We start from the raw sequence: 21,110 nt of genomic DNA on the forward strand, positions 1-21,110 counted from the left end.
TGTCAGTATTGATACCTGGAAGGGCAATAGCACTAACAATTAAATGGCATGAGGAAAAAACGATAAGAATTCTAAACATCTACGCACCCAATAACCATTTGGAACACCAACGCTTCTGGAACACTGTTAGATCATAATGGCTCCTCAATGGACTAGGGATGTTAGACTTCATGATGGGCGACTTCAACATTACTGAAGACCCCATTGATCAAGCCCCATCAAGACCAGACAATGAAAATGCGACAGAAGCACTAAGAAATTTTAAGATCAGCCTAAACCTACAAGATACATGGCGTCATGCACACCCGACAGAACGGCTCTTCACGTTCACCAGCAATGCTAACTCCCTGTCCAGACTAGACAGAATCTACACATCAAACACCCATGACAAGAGTGTATCAGACTGGAAATCTTACCTATGCCCCATACCCACAGATCATAACATTGTCCTCGTCTACTTTGCCCCTCCAGGACTACCACACATAGGACAGGGAAGATGGACCTGGCCACTAGGGATCCTGTCAGACGGCAACCTAATAAAAAAATAGAAGAACGAGGTATAAAACTACAGGAAGAGATTGAACTCAGAAACACACCTGAAACCAGAACCGCTTCAGACAACCCTCAAACCCTATGGGAGGCATTTAAAACCCAAATAAGCGAAATAGTGAAACAAACAGCAAATGCCCACCTAGCGAGAATCAACCAAAAGATTAAGCAACTACAAAAAGACATTCATGTGACTACAAACTCACCTGACATAGACTCGGCCCTAGATAGAAGACAAAACTGTAGGATCCTAGAAAAAGAACTGGAGCACCTTGAGAGAAAACACTACAAAAACTCCCACCTAAAAGCCCAAGCGCAATGGTCCCTAAAAGGAGAGACGATAAGCAAATACTGGTCAAAGGTGAACAAACCAAAGAAGCTGAGAGACCTTATATACAGACTCTGTATCCCACACACTAACAGTTTCACTTGCAAATCAGAAAAGATGACAAAAATCACAAAAACATACCATGAAAACCTCCAGCATGTGCACACCTACCCAGAAGAAATAGCACTAAGACCCATAGCTATATGAACTTCGACCAATGAGATCCCTCATGAACAAAAACTGAATGCACCCAACAGCCCATTACACGACCCTATCCAGGAATCGAATGTAAGGGAAGTACTCTACTCATCAAAAGCAGGAAGTGCAACAGGCACAGATGGCATACCCTATGAGGTGTGGAAGACCCTACACAAAAGACATAAAGAACAACAATCAGCAGAAAAGCTGAGCTTCAACATAATAAAGACCCTCACGATAATAATGAATGATATCCAGTCAAATGGACTAGCAAAAGACTCCAACTTCACGCTAGGTTGGATGTGCCCACTATACAAAAAGAAAGATAGATCAGACATTGAAAACTACTGACTGATAACCCTCCTCAACACTGACTACAAGTTGCTCATGAAAACGTTAGCTATGCACCTCGCAAAAGAGATACAAAACTTAATACACACTGACCAAAGTGGATTCATACCGAAACGCTCCATCTTTGACCCCATCAGACTATCTCAAATGATGATGGCCTATGTGGATGTAATGGAGGAAGATGGTGTGATAGTCACACTGGATCAAGAAAAAGCCTATGATAAAATAAGTCACGACTACCTGCTAGAAACACTAGCAAAATTTAACCTACCAGAGAGATTCATCAACACAATCCGAGCCTTATACAACAATGCATATACAAGTGTAACAATAAACAGATGCATGAGCAGCCCATTTAAAGTCACAAGGGGTGTGTGCCAAGGAGACCCCTTGTCCTGCCTGCTATTCAACCTGGCCATAGAACCATTAGTGTGCACATTAAGAAACTCACCCAAACTGAAAGGCTATGACATACCAGGACTTCAACATCAACTAATCGTAAACTTATATGTGGACGACACCACCATCTACCTCAAGAAAGGAGACCAATACAAAGACCTCCAGGAAATCCAGAAAAACTGGTGCATCACATCAGGAGCCAAATTCAACTTAGAAAAAACAGAAATCCTACCAATCGGATCCAAAGCCCATAGAGAACAGGTACTTGAAACAAGAAAACTAAATGAGGAAGACCAGCAATGGTCCACGACAATCAGAATAGCATGAGATGGAACACCAGTAAGATCACTGGGAGCATGGATAGGGAATGAACTAGATGAAGCAACCCCATGGGAACCAATCCTAGATAAGATAGAAAAAACCCTCAGCCTGTAGAACAAAGGACACCTGACCCTAGATGGAAAACGCCTGATAATACAAATGTTTGTAGGAGGCATGACATAATTCCTAGCAAAAGTGTAAGGAATGCCAAAGCACATTGAATCAGTAATTAACAAAATTATAAGAAAATTCATCTGGAACAAAGCAAGAACGCCACTGATCAGCCTGAAGCGCCTCCAAAAATCAAAGGATGAAGGAGGACTAGAAATACTAGACATCACATCTAGGAACAATGCAATACAAGTGACATGGCTGAGCGCTTACATAGACATGTCAAAATCCAGACCGGCATGGGCGTATGTCGCAGATCTGCTAATAAACACATTAAGACCAGATGGGCTGAAAAACATGAATGACCTACAAACATTCCTAACAACTTGGTCCCCCCCACTCCGAGGACCATGGGCAAACCACCTGCCTAAAGAAATTACTGAAATGTTAAAAGTAGCCCAGAGATACAACATGAGCTTTGCACCAATAAAACTATCACAACACCTCAAAAAACAACTCCCAGCATGGTTACACTTGGGAGCACCACCTAAAACCTATCTCAAATCAAGGGACTCATGCCTCCAATGCACCCACGCCATTCGATCAGTTAAAGACATCATGAAACTAAATTACAGACCTATCAACAACCAGAACCATAGACCAAAAAAAGACTGTGCCTGCAACCCCTGCATAATAGACAGATTAGTGGGATGCAAAAACCCTCATAGATGCATACAATCAGCATCTGCGATACTCACGAAGATAACTCCAAAATTCAGCCCTCTCAATACCCCACTGACCAATAACCTCACATTGACACACCACTGCATAGAGAAAAACACAAGAGCCATATCACAATGCCAAGGAGATATTGTCTTCAACCCCTCAGTAACTGCAAAGTCCTCCCTGACAGAATGCTTCAGAATCTTTGACAATACCAAAAACTCAACCCAACAACCAGCTCACTGTCTACAAAGACCAGGACATGGCAGAGGCACACAAGAATGGAGCATAGAAATATTCACTGATGGATCTTGCCTGAACAACGGCAAATAAAATGCGAGATGTGGGAGCGGGATCTGGCTTGGAGAGAATAACAATCAGAATAAGGCGCTGTTGGTACCTGGAAGCCCCCAATCTAACCAAGTGGGAGAACTCACTACTATCCTACTAGGAATACTCATGATATGCAATAGAAGGCCTCACTCACAACCTAAACAACTGGGAAGACCGAGGATGGACCAGTGTGACCAATAGTAATCTTTTCAGAGCGACAGCCTACCACCTGCATAAATGATCAGCGACAACTACATTCAGATGGATTAAAGGACACAACAGCAATAAAGGAAACAAAGAAGCTGACAGACTTGCTGGTATAGGAGCCAGAAAAGACACCTTCAATGAAATCGACACATCAATCCCTCCACACTTTGACTTAAGAGGAGCAAAACTCACCAGAATGACACAAGCGCTAGCCTACAAGAACATATTGTCATTCATGAAAGATGAACTGAAAAACTCAACACATGGCCTCCTTGACAGAACATGATATGCAATACAAAACATATCTGGACATCTCAAAACAGACCAAACACTGTGGCTCGGCAGATGCAACAAAGACCTATCAAAGAAATTTCAGATCTTCATATACCATGCACTGCACAACTCCCTAAAAATCGGAGACTTCTGGTCGAATATCCCACACCTGGAACACCAAAGCAGATGCCCAACCTGCAGGGATGCCACAGAATCCCTAGAACATATCCTCACCGAATGCAACAGCCCCCCACAAAAACTAATATGGCATTTGGCAAAACAACTATGGCCCCACAATGACACCCCATGGCCTGATACATCACTCGGCACCATCCTAGGATGCAGATCAATAAAAACCCCGGAAGAAATGTGTGAAGGCGACAAAGGGAGAATAAAACCAACGAATTCAATGCAAGGAAAATCAAGATTACTGCAAATCATTATCTCAGAGTCGGCTTACCTAATATGGGTCCTACGATGCAAACACGTTATCCAGGGCACATCCCACAATAACGAGAACATCATAAAACAATGGCACAGGGCAATTGATGCCCGACTTCAACTAGACAGAGTATCTGCCAGCAAAATTAAAAGAACCGCAAAATTCACCAACCTAGTCCACGCCACATGGTCAACAACACTATTGAAGGAATCACCCCTCCCCAAAAACTGGGTAACATCACTTGAGGTTTTAGTGGGTATTAAGCTTCCCCAACCCCCACAGACCAAGGCAACCTAGGAAGTTCACAGAGCCCCACACACACCTACCCTAGGTAGGCAGTGCATAAGAGTATTTTCCCTCAGACTGGCACCTGTAGCAGGAGCCACTATAAGCATTTATATAGAACTAGACAGTGTCAGTGGCTATATAATAAACTCGCTTGTCAAAAAAAAACAAAAAAGAATGGTGATCTGCTGCCAAGTGGCCATGTTGAATATCCTAATTGGGCTATATGATGTGGAGATAAGTCTCTTTCTGTCTGATGTCCAGGCCAAGCTGCTAACTATTAATCCATAGTGTTCAAGTGTGGCAATTAGCCCACCCATCTTCACATCCCAGATTTTTACTCCATCCTTGAATCCTCCAGTGGCAATTTGTGTGTCATCAGGTGAGTAGATTACTGCATACACATACTGGTGCCCAGTCTTGATTTCCAGGATCGTTTCTCCATGCTCAACATTCCAAACTCTTGTTGTCCCATCCTGAGATCCACTCAGGACTTGATTACCATCCACACTCCAGCATACTGGCAACACATTCTTAGTGTGCCCAGTCCATTTTGCGATGACCTTCCCTGTCTCAACATCCCACAACCTCACTGACCCATCTCTACTTCCGCCAACAACTGTCTTGCCGTTTGGAGACAATGCCAAGTTACACACCCCTGCTCTATTATCCTCCTCGTCTTGCCAGTCCTTACCTATCTGTGTGCTGCTCTCCATGTCCCATAGTTGGAGTGTGCCATCCCATGAACATGTCATGATGCGTCGTCCCCCAAGCAGGTGCACAACACCTTTTACCCTCCTGGTATGGCCTCGCATGGTCTTGCGGGGTGCTACTGCTGGCTCATCTTGCTTCTTATTGGTTGGGGAAGCCATAGTTGGCATTTGAAGGTTTCAAGTATTGCAGATCATGTGATATGTATGTGAGAAAAGCCCACCAGGATCTTTGAATCAAAGCAAGTTGTTTGGCAACACCAAATATTCTTTGCAAGTCGACCAGCTTATCTTCTTTAACTTGAGTTATGGCCAAGTGAAGTGCACAAGCCATTGCTCACCAAATAGCCTGCCTTAGGAATCAAGTCCTTGCCGGCACCAAAGCTAACCTCAAACAGTATATGCAGCAGTTATTGTGCATAATTGGAGAATGCACAAGAGATCCTTGCAGGTATCTAAAGACACTGGTAAGCATATCTATGTGTTGCAGAAGAGCCTAGCCTGCCACTTATGAGGAACACCATTTAGAATGCTCAAATCACCTGCAAACAGTGGGTGTTTGGATTGGAGAGAAAGTTGGGCACTGCTTCATCCAAGCCATCTTTTAAGGTACATATTTGCTTTACAGCTTAATTGCTGTGTAGATGGAGCGCCCACATCAGTGACTAATGCCAAGTACATCTTCCTAGATCTGATGGACTACCTTGATGATAGTGAGAAGTTCGATGGGGAACCACATTTGTTTTCTGTCTTACATGTTTCCTCCAGCCTGTTTGGAACCTCATATTCACCCTATGTCATCAAACCCTCTTATTTTCAGGCTGTGCAGTGTGCCATCATTGGATGTCATGTTCCAAAACCTCCCAGAACTTGCCTTGCTCATTATTCTTGGAATCTTGGACAAGCCAGGATGGTTGCATTGTGACTACATCACAGCCATGATCATCAAGGCTGTTGTTTCACCATTTTTTGTGTGATCATACCATATGTGTTTGATACGTGGTAACTCTTCATATAACATACTGAGTCCATGTTTTGTGCTCAAATTTCAGATTAGAACTTGAGCCACTTGTCAAATCACCACATAGCCATTTCGACTGTACCGACAAGCGTCAAGGACTACAACTAGTATACAAAGTGACCTCCCATCAAGAGAGTCCAGAAATCAGTTCAAAGCATCTGATGTGAAGATAGGTAAGCGAGTTGTCTGGATCTGTCCAGATAGCATGATCAGGATGGTGCATGTTGCAGAACCACATGCATCTGCCCTTCGCTCAGCTAAAATGGTGTTCTCGCACTCTCCTCAAGATGGGCAGCACCTGTCAGTGACGAATATCATATTAACTATCACTGTCCCCAATGCAACTGTCATTCCACTTTTCATCTAGCTTGGGGAATGCTCCCAAGTTATCATAATACTTTTCTCTTTATTTTCCCAAACTCACTATCTGGTCTTGTTACTGGAGTCTGGAACACATTTGCTCTCGCATATCTGCCACTAAACATGTAGGTGCTTGTACTCCCTTTCATCTCATTAGTTTTTGCTCATTTGTGTGCTATCCTCCAAGTCCAACATTTGGAGTGAGCTGACTTCAGGTTTGGGATAGCACATCGTCTGCCAGGCAGGTGCACAACATCTTGTATACGCGGTCTCAACCATGGTGGATCCTGGCTTGTGTTTGTGATGGGAGTCTGCCTAGATCTTCGAATTAGAACGGATGGTCTAGTGACAACAAAGATTGCTAGTGAGTCAATGAGCTTCCCTCATTCTTGCCGCTCAATACCAATACCTGCTACAGGAGACAAGTCAGTCATCGTCCACCCGTTGGTTTTGACACATTTGGGCATGCATGCCACTCTCTTGTTCTGGACAGTGAAGCAGGATCTCCTAAAGACAGGATAAGCATTGGCTGATATTGCACATCTGTAAATGCCTCAGGTGAAGCCTCTTGCATGATTTCATATGTAACGTTATGTTACACTGCGCTCTCTCTTTAAATGGACTAGCAAGAGATGGCATCAACAATGAGATTATAATATACAAGAACTCAATGTCAAGATGAGATGAGTTATTTAATGTGGCATTTCCATTTGAAACCATTCAAGGTTGAGTGGCAGATATACAGCTGAGTCCATACTATGAGGCAAGTCACTGAGACGCATCAACATTTTCTGTTCCTGAGACAAAGAATGTGATAAAAAATCAGTCTACCCAGACTACTTAGGTCTGGATAAGCTGAAACAATCGTTCGACAGCCCAAGGCCTCAGGTGAGAAATGTGAATGTCATTGGCTGCTAGTACAAGCCACGTCACTAGGCACAATATGGCAAACCACACTGGAGATGCAATTGAGATGATGACAACATCAGCAGTGTGGAAAATCAGGACAGACAATCCTGCAGCAAAGAACACCATTCTGTCGAATAATGAGCCACCGACCCATGTAATGTAACAAGTAATGTACACCCAAATCAGAAGTGCAAATGGTAAACTCAGCATGAGGGCAAGGCTCTCAAGGCCAAGCATAGAACGTGACATTCCTTCCATGAAAGAGGCCTGTGGACATAGATAATACAGATCACAAAATAGATAAGATTCTTACCACATCTTTAGCAGAGCATTGCCGGCTGTCATTAACTTGTCCAGCCAAGACCAATGAGACCACTAACAAGCCCAAGATGCAGAGAGTAGACAGATATGCTAGAAGAGTTGCTGACATTTGAGTCTGGACAGATTGGACTGCAAGGAAGCTGATGTCAACAGCAAGCATCACTGTGGACTGGGATTGATCATGATTGCGTGATAATATGAAACACATCACAACTCACATATATTGTGTATCCATTCCATTCACTGGTGAGTGTATCGATAAAATTCTTCCACTGCAGCTGAATGATAGTTTTATCTACCCATATCCTGTGAATAGCCTCACTCTGAGCATCAAAGGATCCAAACAGAGCAAACTTTATGAAGCGAAGAATCCATTTCAGGAGGGCATTGGGTTTTCCATATAATGACTGGTCTACATCAAGTTGGGTGCCTGGTTGTCCACAAAAATTCACAAACTTGGCATTACCTAGAAAAATGGTCAGGAAATTGGGCGTGCAGCATAATGACTTGAGCTCACAGAAAAGTCTTGTGAATCAGGCTGAAATTGGCAAACATATCAGAAGCAATCAACTGACCTTCTGCAATCAGACATACCAACTATCCACATGGAGTGTTCATGCTCTTGATCAGCGCTACCTGAAAGAATAATCAACAATGACCTCCCACATCAGGGAATTGTTCACTCATGAGTGAATCCACAAGGCCGAGCATACTATCAACCTCATCCAAAGCAAAAGGTGCTAGGCATGTTTCAGAAGTGATATTTTCTGTTGCAACTCAATCTTTTAAGCTTGAAACACTCATGGTTCTTTATTACTCACCTGCCTGAGCAAGCATTACAATTTCTCTGAGATTCACGATGGTATTTTCTGGGAGGAAGCGTTGTAGGGAACAAGAATCCTCTAGGTGTATATCGCACATATTTCGACACATGACGATTGGTACAGTGTACGACTCACTAGCTATGACTTTCTTGCAAAATGCACCAGAGGTGCGATGCTTTCCTGCTTTATGCGATGCATTCCTGTGCATGTGCTTAGTGCACTCTTCCTGCGCTTGGTCGCACTTTGTTGTGCAACATCCTGGAGCATCCATCCATTGTCCAACCAGTTCCCTAGTGAGTCCTTCCTCATCTATTCTCATTATCAGACCATATTTAGTATTTGTATGGCATTATTTCATCATGGACCCTGTCCTTATCCCATTTTACATACTTAGAGCGCTCCCTATTCGCTTCTGAGCCCTGGGAGCATGCCTAGGCACAGCTTACCTGTGGCCTAGGAAGTTTTCATACACCTACCACCATCATGTCAGTAGTCACTGAGAGTTAGAATCCATCATGAGCCAGCATCTATCATAGTCATCGCCCTAGTCTTCAGCAGCAGCCAATCATCATCTTTTACATGTTTGCGCACTGCATGTGCCTTATTCCCACGCTTCGCGCACCTACACACTCAACATTCCTGCGCACGCACTTCCAGCGTGCTTCACCAGAGTTGACCTGGTGTCACTTCATGGATTTGCTTTCCTTGCTTCCCTTAAGGGTTGAACATATCGCCTGGCACACTTCGACCAACACTTAGAGAGTCAGTAGCCTTCCTCTCACCACCAGAGTGAGAGCCACTTCTTTCTTTCTTTTGCTCTGCAAGCCTAGCAGAGCAGTTGAACCTTCAGCATTTGTTTGGAAATAGTTCGACATGTCTCCTGTCAATATCACAATATATAAGTTGCAGGAGATAAGAAGGACTGTAATAAAGGTGAGTACATGTACTTTGGTGGTATGAGGGAAAGGCATACTGCTGAGAGTTGTGTGAGCCAGTACTGCAATTCTAGTGCATACCCTAGGGACAGTGCAATTACAGAAGCTCGAATAGAAAGAACTGCACAGAAAGAACTCACTGACATGGCTTTTGCACTCCACACCTCAAATGTTATTCAGAAGGGGAACAGATTTGTGGTCTTCGAACCAGAAAACAACACATTTGTCATAATCAGCAAAGTAGTAGCCCCACTTCTCTTTGCCATCAGCCATGATGAGCTCCAACACTAGCTTGACAAGTGGATCCATGGAGATTTTTGCTTCACACACTTTTCTGTATGCCTCATTGACAGCTTCACCAATTTTGGCAGCAATCACAGGGTCTCAAACATTGGCATTGGTGAAAACTCTCTGGTGCATGGTATAAGTGCTTCAAGCCATGTAGAAATGGTGGTAGATGCACTTCTTTCAGATGATAGAAGAATAAAGCCCCTTCTGGGTGCATGAGCGGCTCCCATCCTACTACAGTAGCAAGCTCCCTACAAGCTCATTTCAATTCAAGTCTCATCAGTGGCTCTCTCACTGCCAGCATGCTTACTCTGAACAGTCTAAAAGGCCTTTCTTGACCTTAAACACTGCATTTGCATCTTTACTGTGAGCATGGGTTAGAACAGCAACTTACTCAGGATATAATTTGCCTACACTATAACATGCCTCTTGTATTGCTTGACTTGTTTTCTGGGCACAATGGGAATTAAAGTGATCAATTGCACTGGTGTGGCGATACCCAAGGGGTTGTAGATATTGGGCCTAGGCATAGAACTTGGTATCAATGGCACAGAAGATTTGCTGGGAGACTGTGCATCATAAGCTATGCTATTTGTCCTTTGATTCAGCTTGCCGTGAGTTTGTGACTGAAGGTTCATTCCAGGTAGGCACCCTTGGCTTTGTAGAGGTGTTTCAAGCAACAGCACTGCTAGGGTTACTGAAGGCATTGACCTGTCCACTGGCTGAGAGCTCAATGCTAAATCAGGCCATGCTCAAAAACATTCCCCCTTTCCATTAAAGGCAGATTGACAATATTTGATCAGTCACAGCAAGGCAGAGAGGAGACTCTTGTATGAGTGAAATACTGAAATCTTGAAAATGTGTCTCAACCAGGGTATGAACATGTGAATGTATCGTCCATGCATAATCATTAATGAGAGTGGGTAGAGCCAGGTACAGAAATTCTAGGGAACTTTGTCAGGCAGTGGGCGACAAGGCAAAACAGTGTAAGTATTGAATATTGAATATCCTTTACCCAACTGAGTTGTGACTCACTGGTGCTCTTCACATCTGAGACAATGCAGATACATTCTTTTTCATTATCACATCTTGTGTTCAGATTCCACAATCCCCTTGCCTTCATGGTTCAATTTTACTTTCACCACATGCACCTCATGCTCATTCTGGCCTAGTCAACTGCTTGAAAATGTATGTGTACACCCCATGTACTACACTCATGTCAATAGCAGAATTTCATATGCTGATTCCCCATTCCAAGCACAACTGAACACCTCACAGAAAGTCCCTGTCTCTAATGCTTTCCTACTTGTCTTGTCGATTACCTTTACACTTGTCTCTTATCTATGTCGTTTCATTCGCAATTCCTTCTCTAACTCATACCCAGCCTTACAAGTTACAACAGTAAGTAGTCTTAGTGGGGTGGGAGAATGAGTGACACCATATACATGGTGATTTGGTAGGACAAGTGTGGCAGGTGAGAGGCTGAAGGGATGCTCATTGTTCATATCAGAACCTCCTACAGAACTCCCCTACCACTGTTTCACCTCCTACATGACACATGATCACAATGTGGCGATCTGCAGTGTATAACACTCTCCACCTGTATGCCAGAGGCAGATAACTGTTATATATTGTTATATTCACTTAGTTATTTACATTCAATGCAAGGTTCTCATATCATATTTTAGTCAGTGAAACAATTGCTCTTTTGGACCATGCAGTTCTAACTTATGATGAGTCCCCCCCATACCTTTCCATGAGATACTTTTCTCATATAACAGTCCAGATGGAGAAGGTCAATGGTAAGATGCTAATCTCATCTACTTTCCTCCATATTTGGATGCCTCAATGCCTGAAGTGTATATAAGTCCACTCCCATTGTATCATCATACAAGAGAACTCGCACATTTATCTGCTAGCCAATGTGTTTCTTAATCATCAGACACCACACCAGAGAAAGACATGTCCTGCACTGCAGCCACTTTGACAAAATTAGAATGGCTTGGGAGTTCTGTGAGTTCTATTTCTTTGTTGGCATGGGTTTGAGGGCAGAAGAGTGAGGACATGCAACTGATAAGTACATCTGGATGTGAACTCAAAGTAAGTGTCGTGGACATTGAGGAAATGGCAGGCTGAGTCTGTGATAATGATGTTTGGGCCTGGTCTTGACTTTGCGATTGGGCTTGCTGCTGCTGGGTTTGCGATGATGTCACATGAGTCTGCAGTTGATCCTGTGATTGACCTTCCTGCTGCTGTGTCGGTTGTGAATTACTGTCAGTCCTTTGATGATTACATATGCAGCAGAGGTAAAGCACGAGATGACCCAACCATTGGACAGGTAGTGAATGCATAGGTCTTGCACCTGGTGTGGCAGTACCAGCAGACTGAGAGTCTGAAGGATCTGGTTGTGGCTGCCCAGCAACAAATAATGCCTGTATATAAGTCATCAGACACCATACATTAATGCATTGGAGAAAAGACATACCCCCTTGTCCTCCATTGCGGCCACTTCGACAGCATGAGGAATGTCTTCATTGGTGCAGCATTGAGAGCAGAAGAGTGAGAACAGGCAACTGATGAGTCCATCTGGACATGAACTCAAAGTAGGTGTCACAGACATCGAGGGAGCAGCAGGCTGAAAAAGCACAAGATGAGTCAAAAATCAGTGGAATCATGAATGCACAGGTCTTGTGGTAGTATTAACACCTGGAGCAGGTGGTGTTGTGGACGACCCCTGGCCGTGCAATTGGTGTTGCTGTTGTGTTTGTGCTGACTCATTTCTGGCCTGGATAGAAATCATTGATTCATGGTGATGGAGAATGCACATGAAGAAATACATACTTTGCCCTTTGCCAGAGGAATGTCAACAACAGGAAAATCGCGTTGAATTGCGTCATTGGTATTATAATGAGGGGGGCAGTGGAGGTGTGACAAAAGGTGTGCGAGATGGGATGGGCAAATACTATGAGGTTGCACACCATGATAGTCATCAAGAAGATCTTGTGGTACACAATTAAGCACAGGCCGCAGTTGCGTAGTGTTACTCTAGAGTGACAACCTTAAAATGGTTGAAAATATTAATGAACACATCACATACATCCTTGAATGACTTTTGAGTTGTCATGGTGATCTGCGAGTGGGAAATTAGATTAACATCATTTGACCAATGAACCAAGAGATTTACATCAGGGAGGAAGTATTCAAGGCCAACTTCTTTCAGGATGGCATGAATATCCCATACATATGCATTTTTGTCTTCACAACCAGTGACTAAAAGTGTTCCATCAGTAGAAAAGGCTGCACAGGTCACCTCATGTTCATCAACAAAAGTGTCAGTCATGTGTACAGCCAGTTACTACCTTATTCGGCTTATAAACCCTGAACAGAATGGTGGGGGATATGCATGAGATTGCAGCAGTATGCAAGTACTAACAGATGTGTGAAATGTAAAATTTGCATATGAAGTGTGCCAAGCTTGTAAAGTAACTAACAGAAATGCGGAGGTATGCATGAGATTGTAGCATGTATGCAAATTGGTGGCAGATATGTACCAAATGTAAGCTTGTATGTGAAATGTGCGAAGTTTGTACAGTGATCAGCAGAAGTGCAGAGGTATGTATGAGATGGTAGATGCTAGAGGTGCATGATTTTGAGTCACAACTGGGACCCTGGACCACAAACTCAGCTGACTGCCTGCAAGGTACACTACCATATGTACATGAATTTCAGAATTTTCACTAAGTCATTGAATTTGAATTTGAAGCTTGAAGTTCCAAAGATCCATCCAGCTCTCTTTCAAAGTTCATCATAAGTAGCACACCTCTTTCAATCATCCCTCCTGCTATGCTAACAATGTTCCCCCGCCTGCTGGTGCCCCTTGTAAGTCCCTTTATATTGATAATACTACTCAGGGATTCTTGCATCTTAAGTACTGTCTCCACCTACCAATATTGTGCTGCCTACCATACCCTACCATGACTGCCTGCACCCTGCCACCTGTTGCATTCTGCCACCCCTACTCACCTCACTGTGCCCTCTTGCACACTCTTGCATCATTTTAGCGAGTTTTCCTCTTTCTCTTACCAAGGTCAGTTCAAAATTTCCCTGCCTTCTGCCTACATTTACCTGCTTGCATTCCCTGCACTCAACTCCATCTCACATCATCTGCATGGTACATTTTTTCTTCTGTCTCTCCCTTTTTATATATCATACACTGTGTGCCCACTGCTACCTTGTGCATGTAAATTTTCTCATTTCTCCTCATATTCTAACTTTTAGTAGCCCTCTACATCCTCCCGCATCATCCGAAACTGTACTCTGCCCTCTCGCACAATCTCACACCCTTCTTGCATTCTCTTGTACCTTCTGTCGACTTCACTTTTTCTCTTGTTTGTCCTCTAGTCTGCCACCTCACCTATCATGCATCATTGCCTCATCACCTTTTTTACATTCAGTACTTGCCCCTCATATATCTGTATATCAACTTACACTCACACTTGTTGGCTATAGCCTATAGCCTAGTATACTCTAGTAGCTACTGTGGTGCAATTTGATGTGCCCATTATTGTGATCAAATGAGAATGCCGCATATAAATTCATTACCCATACAAGAAACCACCAGGAAGCACAAATTGTCACAAGAGTTGTAGCAGCATGTATCAAATGTCACCCAAACAGAAGTTAGCTACTAAGATACAAATATAACAAGATTTGCAGGGTATGTATAAAAACAGTTGCATGTATGGACTTATATCATAGCTCACTAGTCTGTCACTCGTTTGTAGGCAATGTAGCAATTGTACACCTTGTACTGGCTGTTATGGCCTGTTACATGGTTTGCATAATTTCATTTCTTTTGTCGATGTTCATGATGGAGGGGTGGTCCAACTGGGAGGTTAGTGTTGAGATCCAAAAGATGTGCTGTCTTGTTATCCAATGCACTTGCAAGGAGGCAGTTATTGCAAAACAAGGAAATGGCCCAGACAACATTTGTGTGACCCTTGAGGATGGCAATCTCTTGCCATGTGGCTGTGTTGAATATGGTAATTGGACCATATGATGTGGAGATGAGTTTCTTTCTGTCTGATGTCCATGCCAAGCTGAAAACTATTCAATTGTGTTTGAGTGTGGTGAGAAGCTTGCCTGTCTTCGCATCCCAGATTTTTATTCCATCCTGTTTGAAGCCTCCTGTAGCAAACTTTGTTTGGTCAGGAGAGTAAATCCTTGCCCACACATGTATGTGCCCAGTCTCAATTGCCAGGACAGTTTTGCCGCTCATGACATCCCAAACTTGCGCATCCCATCTGAGGATCCACTCAGCATTCACTTGCCATCTGCACTCCAGCACACTGATAACACATCCTCAGTGTGCCCTTCCCATTTTGCAATGACCTTTTGTCATATCCCATATGCCAGACATAGATCCCATCATATTCCTGTGCTTTCCGGACCTATTTCCGGACCCCATATCCAACTCATTCCTGGATCCCCTATCCTGTCCACCTTATGCACATTCTGTCCAGCAAGACATCCAGACTTTACCTCCTCTTGGATTCCAGACTACATCTACCACCTCACATATCTCAGTCCTGTTTCTGCCCTGCCTTCTGGATCCCCAGATCTCCAGACCTCCGGATATTAACTGTTACTATCTCTGGACCTATTCCCACCCTCTGTCCAAGATCCTGCGCCTATCCCCATTTAGGCATCTCCACCTTTCCGGTTCTCAGTTATCTCTCTTTCCGTCTTGCTGATTGATCCTTGTACTAGTTTCATCTCCAAGTTCATTTACTTATGTTCCATCTTACTTACCAATGTGTTTCCGCATGCTCGTACATAGCCTTACTCCTTTGCTTACTGATCCTCTCGGATAGCCTCTAGTATATAACCCCTGTACAACTACAGTAGAGTCCTGAGTCTGAATATCACCTTAGACTTGCCCAATCTTCTTCCAGACTTCAGTCCATCTGAGTTTGTCCTTTTCCATAAGGCCTAGGGATGGATTCCCTAGGCCGGAATTCCAGACCTTCAGATTTGTCCCCTATGTCTCTGTCCCAAGTCTAGGGATTGCTTCCCTAGGCTGGAGTCTTGCCTTTCCGGCACTTACCCTCTTTCCAGACTTAGGTCCACTTCCTGTCCCTCTGACTCTACCTTAGGGTAGTCCACCTCCATTTGCTTCTACATCGGACTTCATCTGATGTAGCCCCTATTCCTTCTGGACCTCTGGACATCCTGTCTTCTATACCTCCAGATGTCCTGTCCCTCATACCTCCAGGCATCCTGTCCTTCAGACATTCCGCCCTCCATACCTCCATGTCCTGTCCTCCGGACCTCCAGACCTCCTGTCCTCCATACTCCAGACATCCTGTCCTCTGGACCTCCTATCCTTCCATCCTGTTTTCCTGTAGAAGTATTACCTTGCAGTGGGAACTCTCCAGAGCACTTCCTGCATTCCTCCAGAACTCTCCCATGCTCCTCTGGAAGTCCTCCTGCACTCTCCACCAGAGTAGCCAGCCTCTGGAAGTCCTCTGGACTTCGTTGGACCATCATCAGACTTCTTCTGAAATGAAAGGCACATACTCGGGTAAGGGGCACAGCATATGAGCTAAGGCCAAGCCCCTCTGAGTCAGTCTCTCTCTCCCTTGAGCATGGTTCTTAACACCTTTCCTATCTCAACATCCCACAATCTCACTGTTCCATCATCACTTCTGGTTGCAACAATGTTGCTGTTTGGAGACAATACTATGGTTTTCACTCCTTCCTTGACTCCCTTATCTTGCCAGTCCTCACCTATCTGCATGCCACTCTCCAGGTCCCATAGTCAGAGTGAACTGTCATCTGAACATGTGATGATGCATTGCCCCCCTGGCAAATACTCAACACCTTGTACTTGTGCAGTATGGCCTTGCATCATCCTGCGGGGTGTGATCACTGGCATGTTACTGATGGAGGAAGACATGGCTGCCATTCGACTTCCCAACTATTGCAGATCTTGGACTATTTATGTGAGAGAAGCCCACTGGGATCTTTGAATTAGGAAAAGTTGTCTGGCAATGGCAATTGCTGGTGAGTCGATGTCCTTATCTTCTTTGATTTGAACTCTTGCTAATAAAAGCCCACAAGCCATTGCTCACCACACAGCCTGCTTGTAGGAATTGAGTCCACCAAGAAACCAACTGGGACTGTAGATGCAGGAGTTGCTGTATTTCAAGAATATGCAGAGATCTTAGTAGGTAGCCAAAGTCACTGGTAAGTAGGTAGGTACATTGCAGAGAGCTTAGACAATCACTTACAAGGAGCACTGTTTAGACAAACCAGTATTCAAACCACCAGCATTAATCAGTGGGCATTTGAATTAGAGTTAAGAAAGTTGGGCACCCATTCCTTCATGTCGTTCTTTAAGGTGCATCCTATGTCTTATCTTCATGTTCACTTCACAGCTTACATGCTGTATAGATGAAATGCACAGGTTCTGTGACTAGTGCCAGGTGCATCTTCCTGTATCTGATGGACAACTTCAATGACACAAGAAAGTTTGACAGGAAGCCATGTTCCCTTGACAAGCATAGCCCTATACCCCATGTGTCCCACTTCAAACTGACATTGCCAGACCTTCAGCATGTTTGCAGGCTGCGCAGCATACCAGTGCAGTGGCTTCATTGGCATAATATACACATTCTAAGACAGTCAGTTATTTCAGGAAGAATCATAAGACTGGCATCTGTAGATGGCACTAGCATCAGCAGCTGACAGTTCATCACATTAGATATTCACCCCATCACTTCTTGGACCCATACCAAGTGGCACCCCTGCAAGGAACCTGGGAGATTTTACCCCAACAACACGCTCAACAGTGCCAAGGCTGCCCAACATACCCCACACCCATCAAAACCTCAACACAGAAACCCAACAAGCAACCCAGAAAAAACCATCATGCTGCCAGCATCCATCCCAACCAACCAACTGACTTTAAGCTCCATCACAAGACTCAACCGCAAGACAACGGCTGAAAAACCACTGCTCTCCACAAGCAAGACCATTGAAGAACACACTGGGAATGGGAATAAAAACAGACATCAACAGTTTACCCTCAGCCAGAAAACTGCTTGCAATGCATGGTCTCACCTTGCCCATGGCAGGCAGCATGCTACAGTCAATGTCAATGGCACTCTTCGAATTCAGCATAACTAATCTAGGGGCAACCCACTCAGAAATCCTGCAAGCAATAGCCTTCATCATCCACAAGGTGGACAAAGACATAGACACAGAAAACATCATAGCAAAGATCAAAGCTCTCATAGGAGGACTCATAGTGCTACTGGACGAAAAGGTAGACACTCACAGAAACCCTGGACACCCACAAGACAATGCTGGAGAACACAGTCACAGAGGTACATGCCAATTTACAAACATCTACTGAAGGATTGGGGAAGGTGGTAGAAAATGTAACAACAACCACAGCCAACTGCTTGCAAAGCTCAAACAGCACAGCAGGACCCAACAGACCCAGATCATATGCAACCATGGTAAAAACTAACATCCCTCCCCCACTAACCAAAGCCCTGGTGAGAAATGAGGCACAGTCAAGACAAATCCTCATTGACAGACACTCACTGGTCCATCCCAACTCACTAAGGGAACTAACGGAAGCCTAGCTAGTCAAGAAGGCAGCACTTGTGATTGAACTCATGGAAAAGGAAAGCATCAAGGTCCCAAAGGAGCTGTTGATTACCACATGGAGGAATCCTATATGAACTCAACTTGGCCAAGGCTGCAGCATGGTTCAGCACCCCAGCAAACTGGAGTCAATTCCTCAACCACTTCGGACCCAAAATTGTAATCAAGGAATGCTCCTTCCATGTACTAATCAAAAATGTTCCACTATCATTCATGCCTAACAATCCAGCAGCAATCGCAGACATTGAGAAGAAAGCAGGCCTGCAACCAAGATCAATCAACAGAACCCACTACATCAAACCGGAAGCACAATGTCACCCAAACCAATGAACAGCCCATACTATTTTCACCTTTAGCACAAAGGAAGGAGCAAACCAAGCAATCAAATTTGGCCTATCAGTTGAGGGCAAGAAAGTATACAGAAGAAAGCTAATCCCAGAACCTACCAGATGCCTGAAATGCCACTCACTAGATGGAAACCACATCACTGCAGCTTGTCCCCAAGAGCTCAAGACATGTGGCACATGCAGCAAAGTGCATAGGACCTCCTCATGCACTATCACAGACCAGAACTCCTTCCACTGCAAGAACTGCAATGTTAAAGCGCACACAGCGTGGAGTCATGAATGCCCCACCTTCAAAGCAAAACAGGAAGCCTACAAAGACCAGAATGAAGATGCTAAGTACCGTTTCTACATAACAGAAGATCCACTTACCTGGGAGACAATCCCAAGCTCGAAGTCAGATGGGAACAGATCAGCAAGCTTGAATGACCATCAAGCACAACCACAGCAGACCCAGCAATGGTACCCTCCCCCAAGGGACAGGACAGCAGACAGGTACATCGACAACAGGAGACGCCATGACCCCCCAGCCAGGAACCCCAGGACACGTCGGAATCAAGGGCAACAAGGAGGCAGACGAGCATGCGAAGAGAGCGGCATGAGGAGAGACATCAGAACCCAGAGAACTCCCCAAATCACTCACTGTGAAGAAAGACGAAATCTGCATGCTTCCCTACAGCAAGTCAGCGCTCAAGCAACACTTCTACACCAAGATAAAGCTGGAAGCCACAACCATAATGAAGAAATCCCCATGATACACCCTCCTCAACTCCATAGACCCATCTGCACTGTCAAAGAAATACAAAGGAAAGATAGTGAAACTCCTGAGATGCCACTGCTCCCTACTAGTTCAGCTCCACACAGGTCATATCGCACTCAACAAGTACCTCAAATGCACTGGAAAGTCTTACCGCACGATGCCCAAAATGCGAAGCCCACAACGAATCAGTACACCACTTCCTACTGGTCTGCCCAGCTTATGCAGGAATGTGAGGAGCACTACGAGCGGAAGTTGGACCCCGTCAATGCAACATTGAATACCTGCTGAGTGAAAAGAAGAGAATGAGAGCCACGCTAACATACATCGCATGCACGAGAAGATTGGAGAATACTTTTGGAGATGTGACCCCCCTGGAAGAAGAAGACAAAAGATAAGAACAAGGATTGAAGAACACCTACAACTACCATCAAACCAAGCGCCTGAAGAAGGCCTTCACCGTTCCTGTGCAAGCTGGAACCATTGCATAGAGTACACCGCACAACCTCAGCAGCACAAAGAGTCAGTATAATAGCGTATGTAGTGTCCATCATAGGGCTTCGCCCCAAAGGACAATAAACACGGATCCAAAAAAAAAAAAAGATATTCGCCGGTGGTGACCCATGTCACATTCGATGATCCGGGATAGTGATCTAAGTTGGTCAAGGCACGTCATCAGAAAAGGCTGCGCAGGTCACCTCATGTTCATGATGGAGGGGTAGTCCGACCGGGAGGTTGGTGTCGAGATTCTACAGATACGCTGTTTTATCAGTTGTTGCACTCACAAGGGAGATGGTCATTCTCAAATTCTGATCTGACAAGCAAAAGGCATCACTCCCCCGCGCTTCCGAATTAAATAACACGTCGCAGCCGAGATTCGGTAGCTGACGAATATCTGAGATCTGAGCTCCGTAAAACCATCCCTCAGGATCAGACTCTACTTGCGCGCCCTTTTCTAAATTTAACCATATAACCTTGTAGTATGCAGTGAGCAGCCTCACCTTTACATGTCGCCTGGGTCTGAGTTGACAATGGAATCGCAGCGGGCGTCGAATGTCGTCGCATAATGGTTGCAATCTTCATCTTCGTGTTGATCTTCGTACATTATGTTTTATTGCTCGTTCCAAGTTCGATCACTCGTCCAGCTGATCCAACACAACGTGTGACAACGTCGTACACCACATGTCCTGTCATACCATGCTGCGATTTAGTCTGGTATGGACATCCGACGGAGGTGGCTTGAGGCCTTCAGTGTATGTAGACTTCTATCGGTGGAGGTGCGAATTCTTGACATTTTGCGGCGACACTGAAGTCCCAGCCAGAACACCGTAGCATAATCATGATATTTCGTGCATTGGATACATAAAGTAGTCAAGACACGACTATAAGGTTAACCATCATATCCTATATTGGGTCAGCTACATTCTGGATATTATTATTAGCTA

General features: G+C 44.4%; 2 protein-coding genes across 2 annotated transcripts; one reads left to right on the forward strand and one right to left on the reverse strand.

Moving 5' to 3' along the window:
* Nucleotides 1-4,004: 4,004 nt before the first annotated feature.
* BJ212DRAFT_1263294 (uncharacterized protein) lies at nucleotides 4,005-4,532 on the forward strand (the record flags this gene model as incomplete). The annotated part of the gene is made up of 1 exon (XM_041330331.1): nucleotides 4,005-4,532. A coding segment is annotated over one exon (528 nt), but the record flags the coding sequence as incomplete, so codon positions are not given.
* A 2,919-nt stretch (nucleotides 4,533-7,451) lies between these two features.
* Nucleotides 7,452-8,448, reverse strand: BJ212DRAFT_1296539 (uncharacterized protein; the record flags this gene model as incomplete). Its single annotated transcript, XM_041332476.1, has 4 exons — nucleotides 7,452-7,787; nucleotides 7,834-8,010; nucleotides 8,060-8,307; nucleotides 8,436-8,448. 4 exons carry the CDS (start codon nucleotides 8,446-8,448, stop codon nucleotides 7,452-7,454), a joined length of 774 nt encoding a protein of 257 aa, XP_041196891.1.
* Nucleotides 8,449-21,110: the final 12,662 nt, after the last annotated feature.

This window comes from Suillus subaureus, assembly GCF_016647635.1.
Source record: "Suillus subaureus strain MN1 chromosome Unknown BJ212scaffold_5, whole genome shotgun sequence".
NCBI classification, from domain to species: Eukaryota; Fungi; Basidiomycota; class Agaricomycetes; order Boletales; family Suillaceae; genus Suillus; species Suillus subaureus.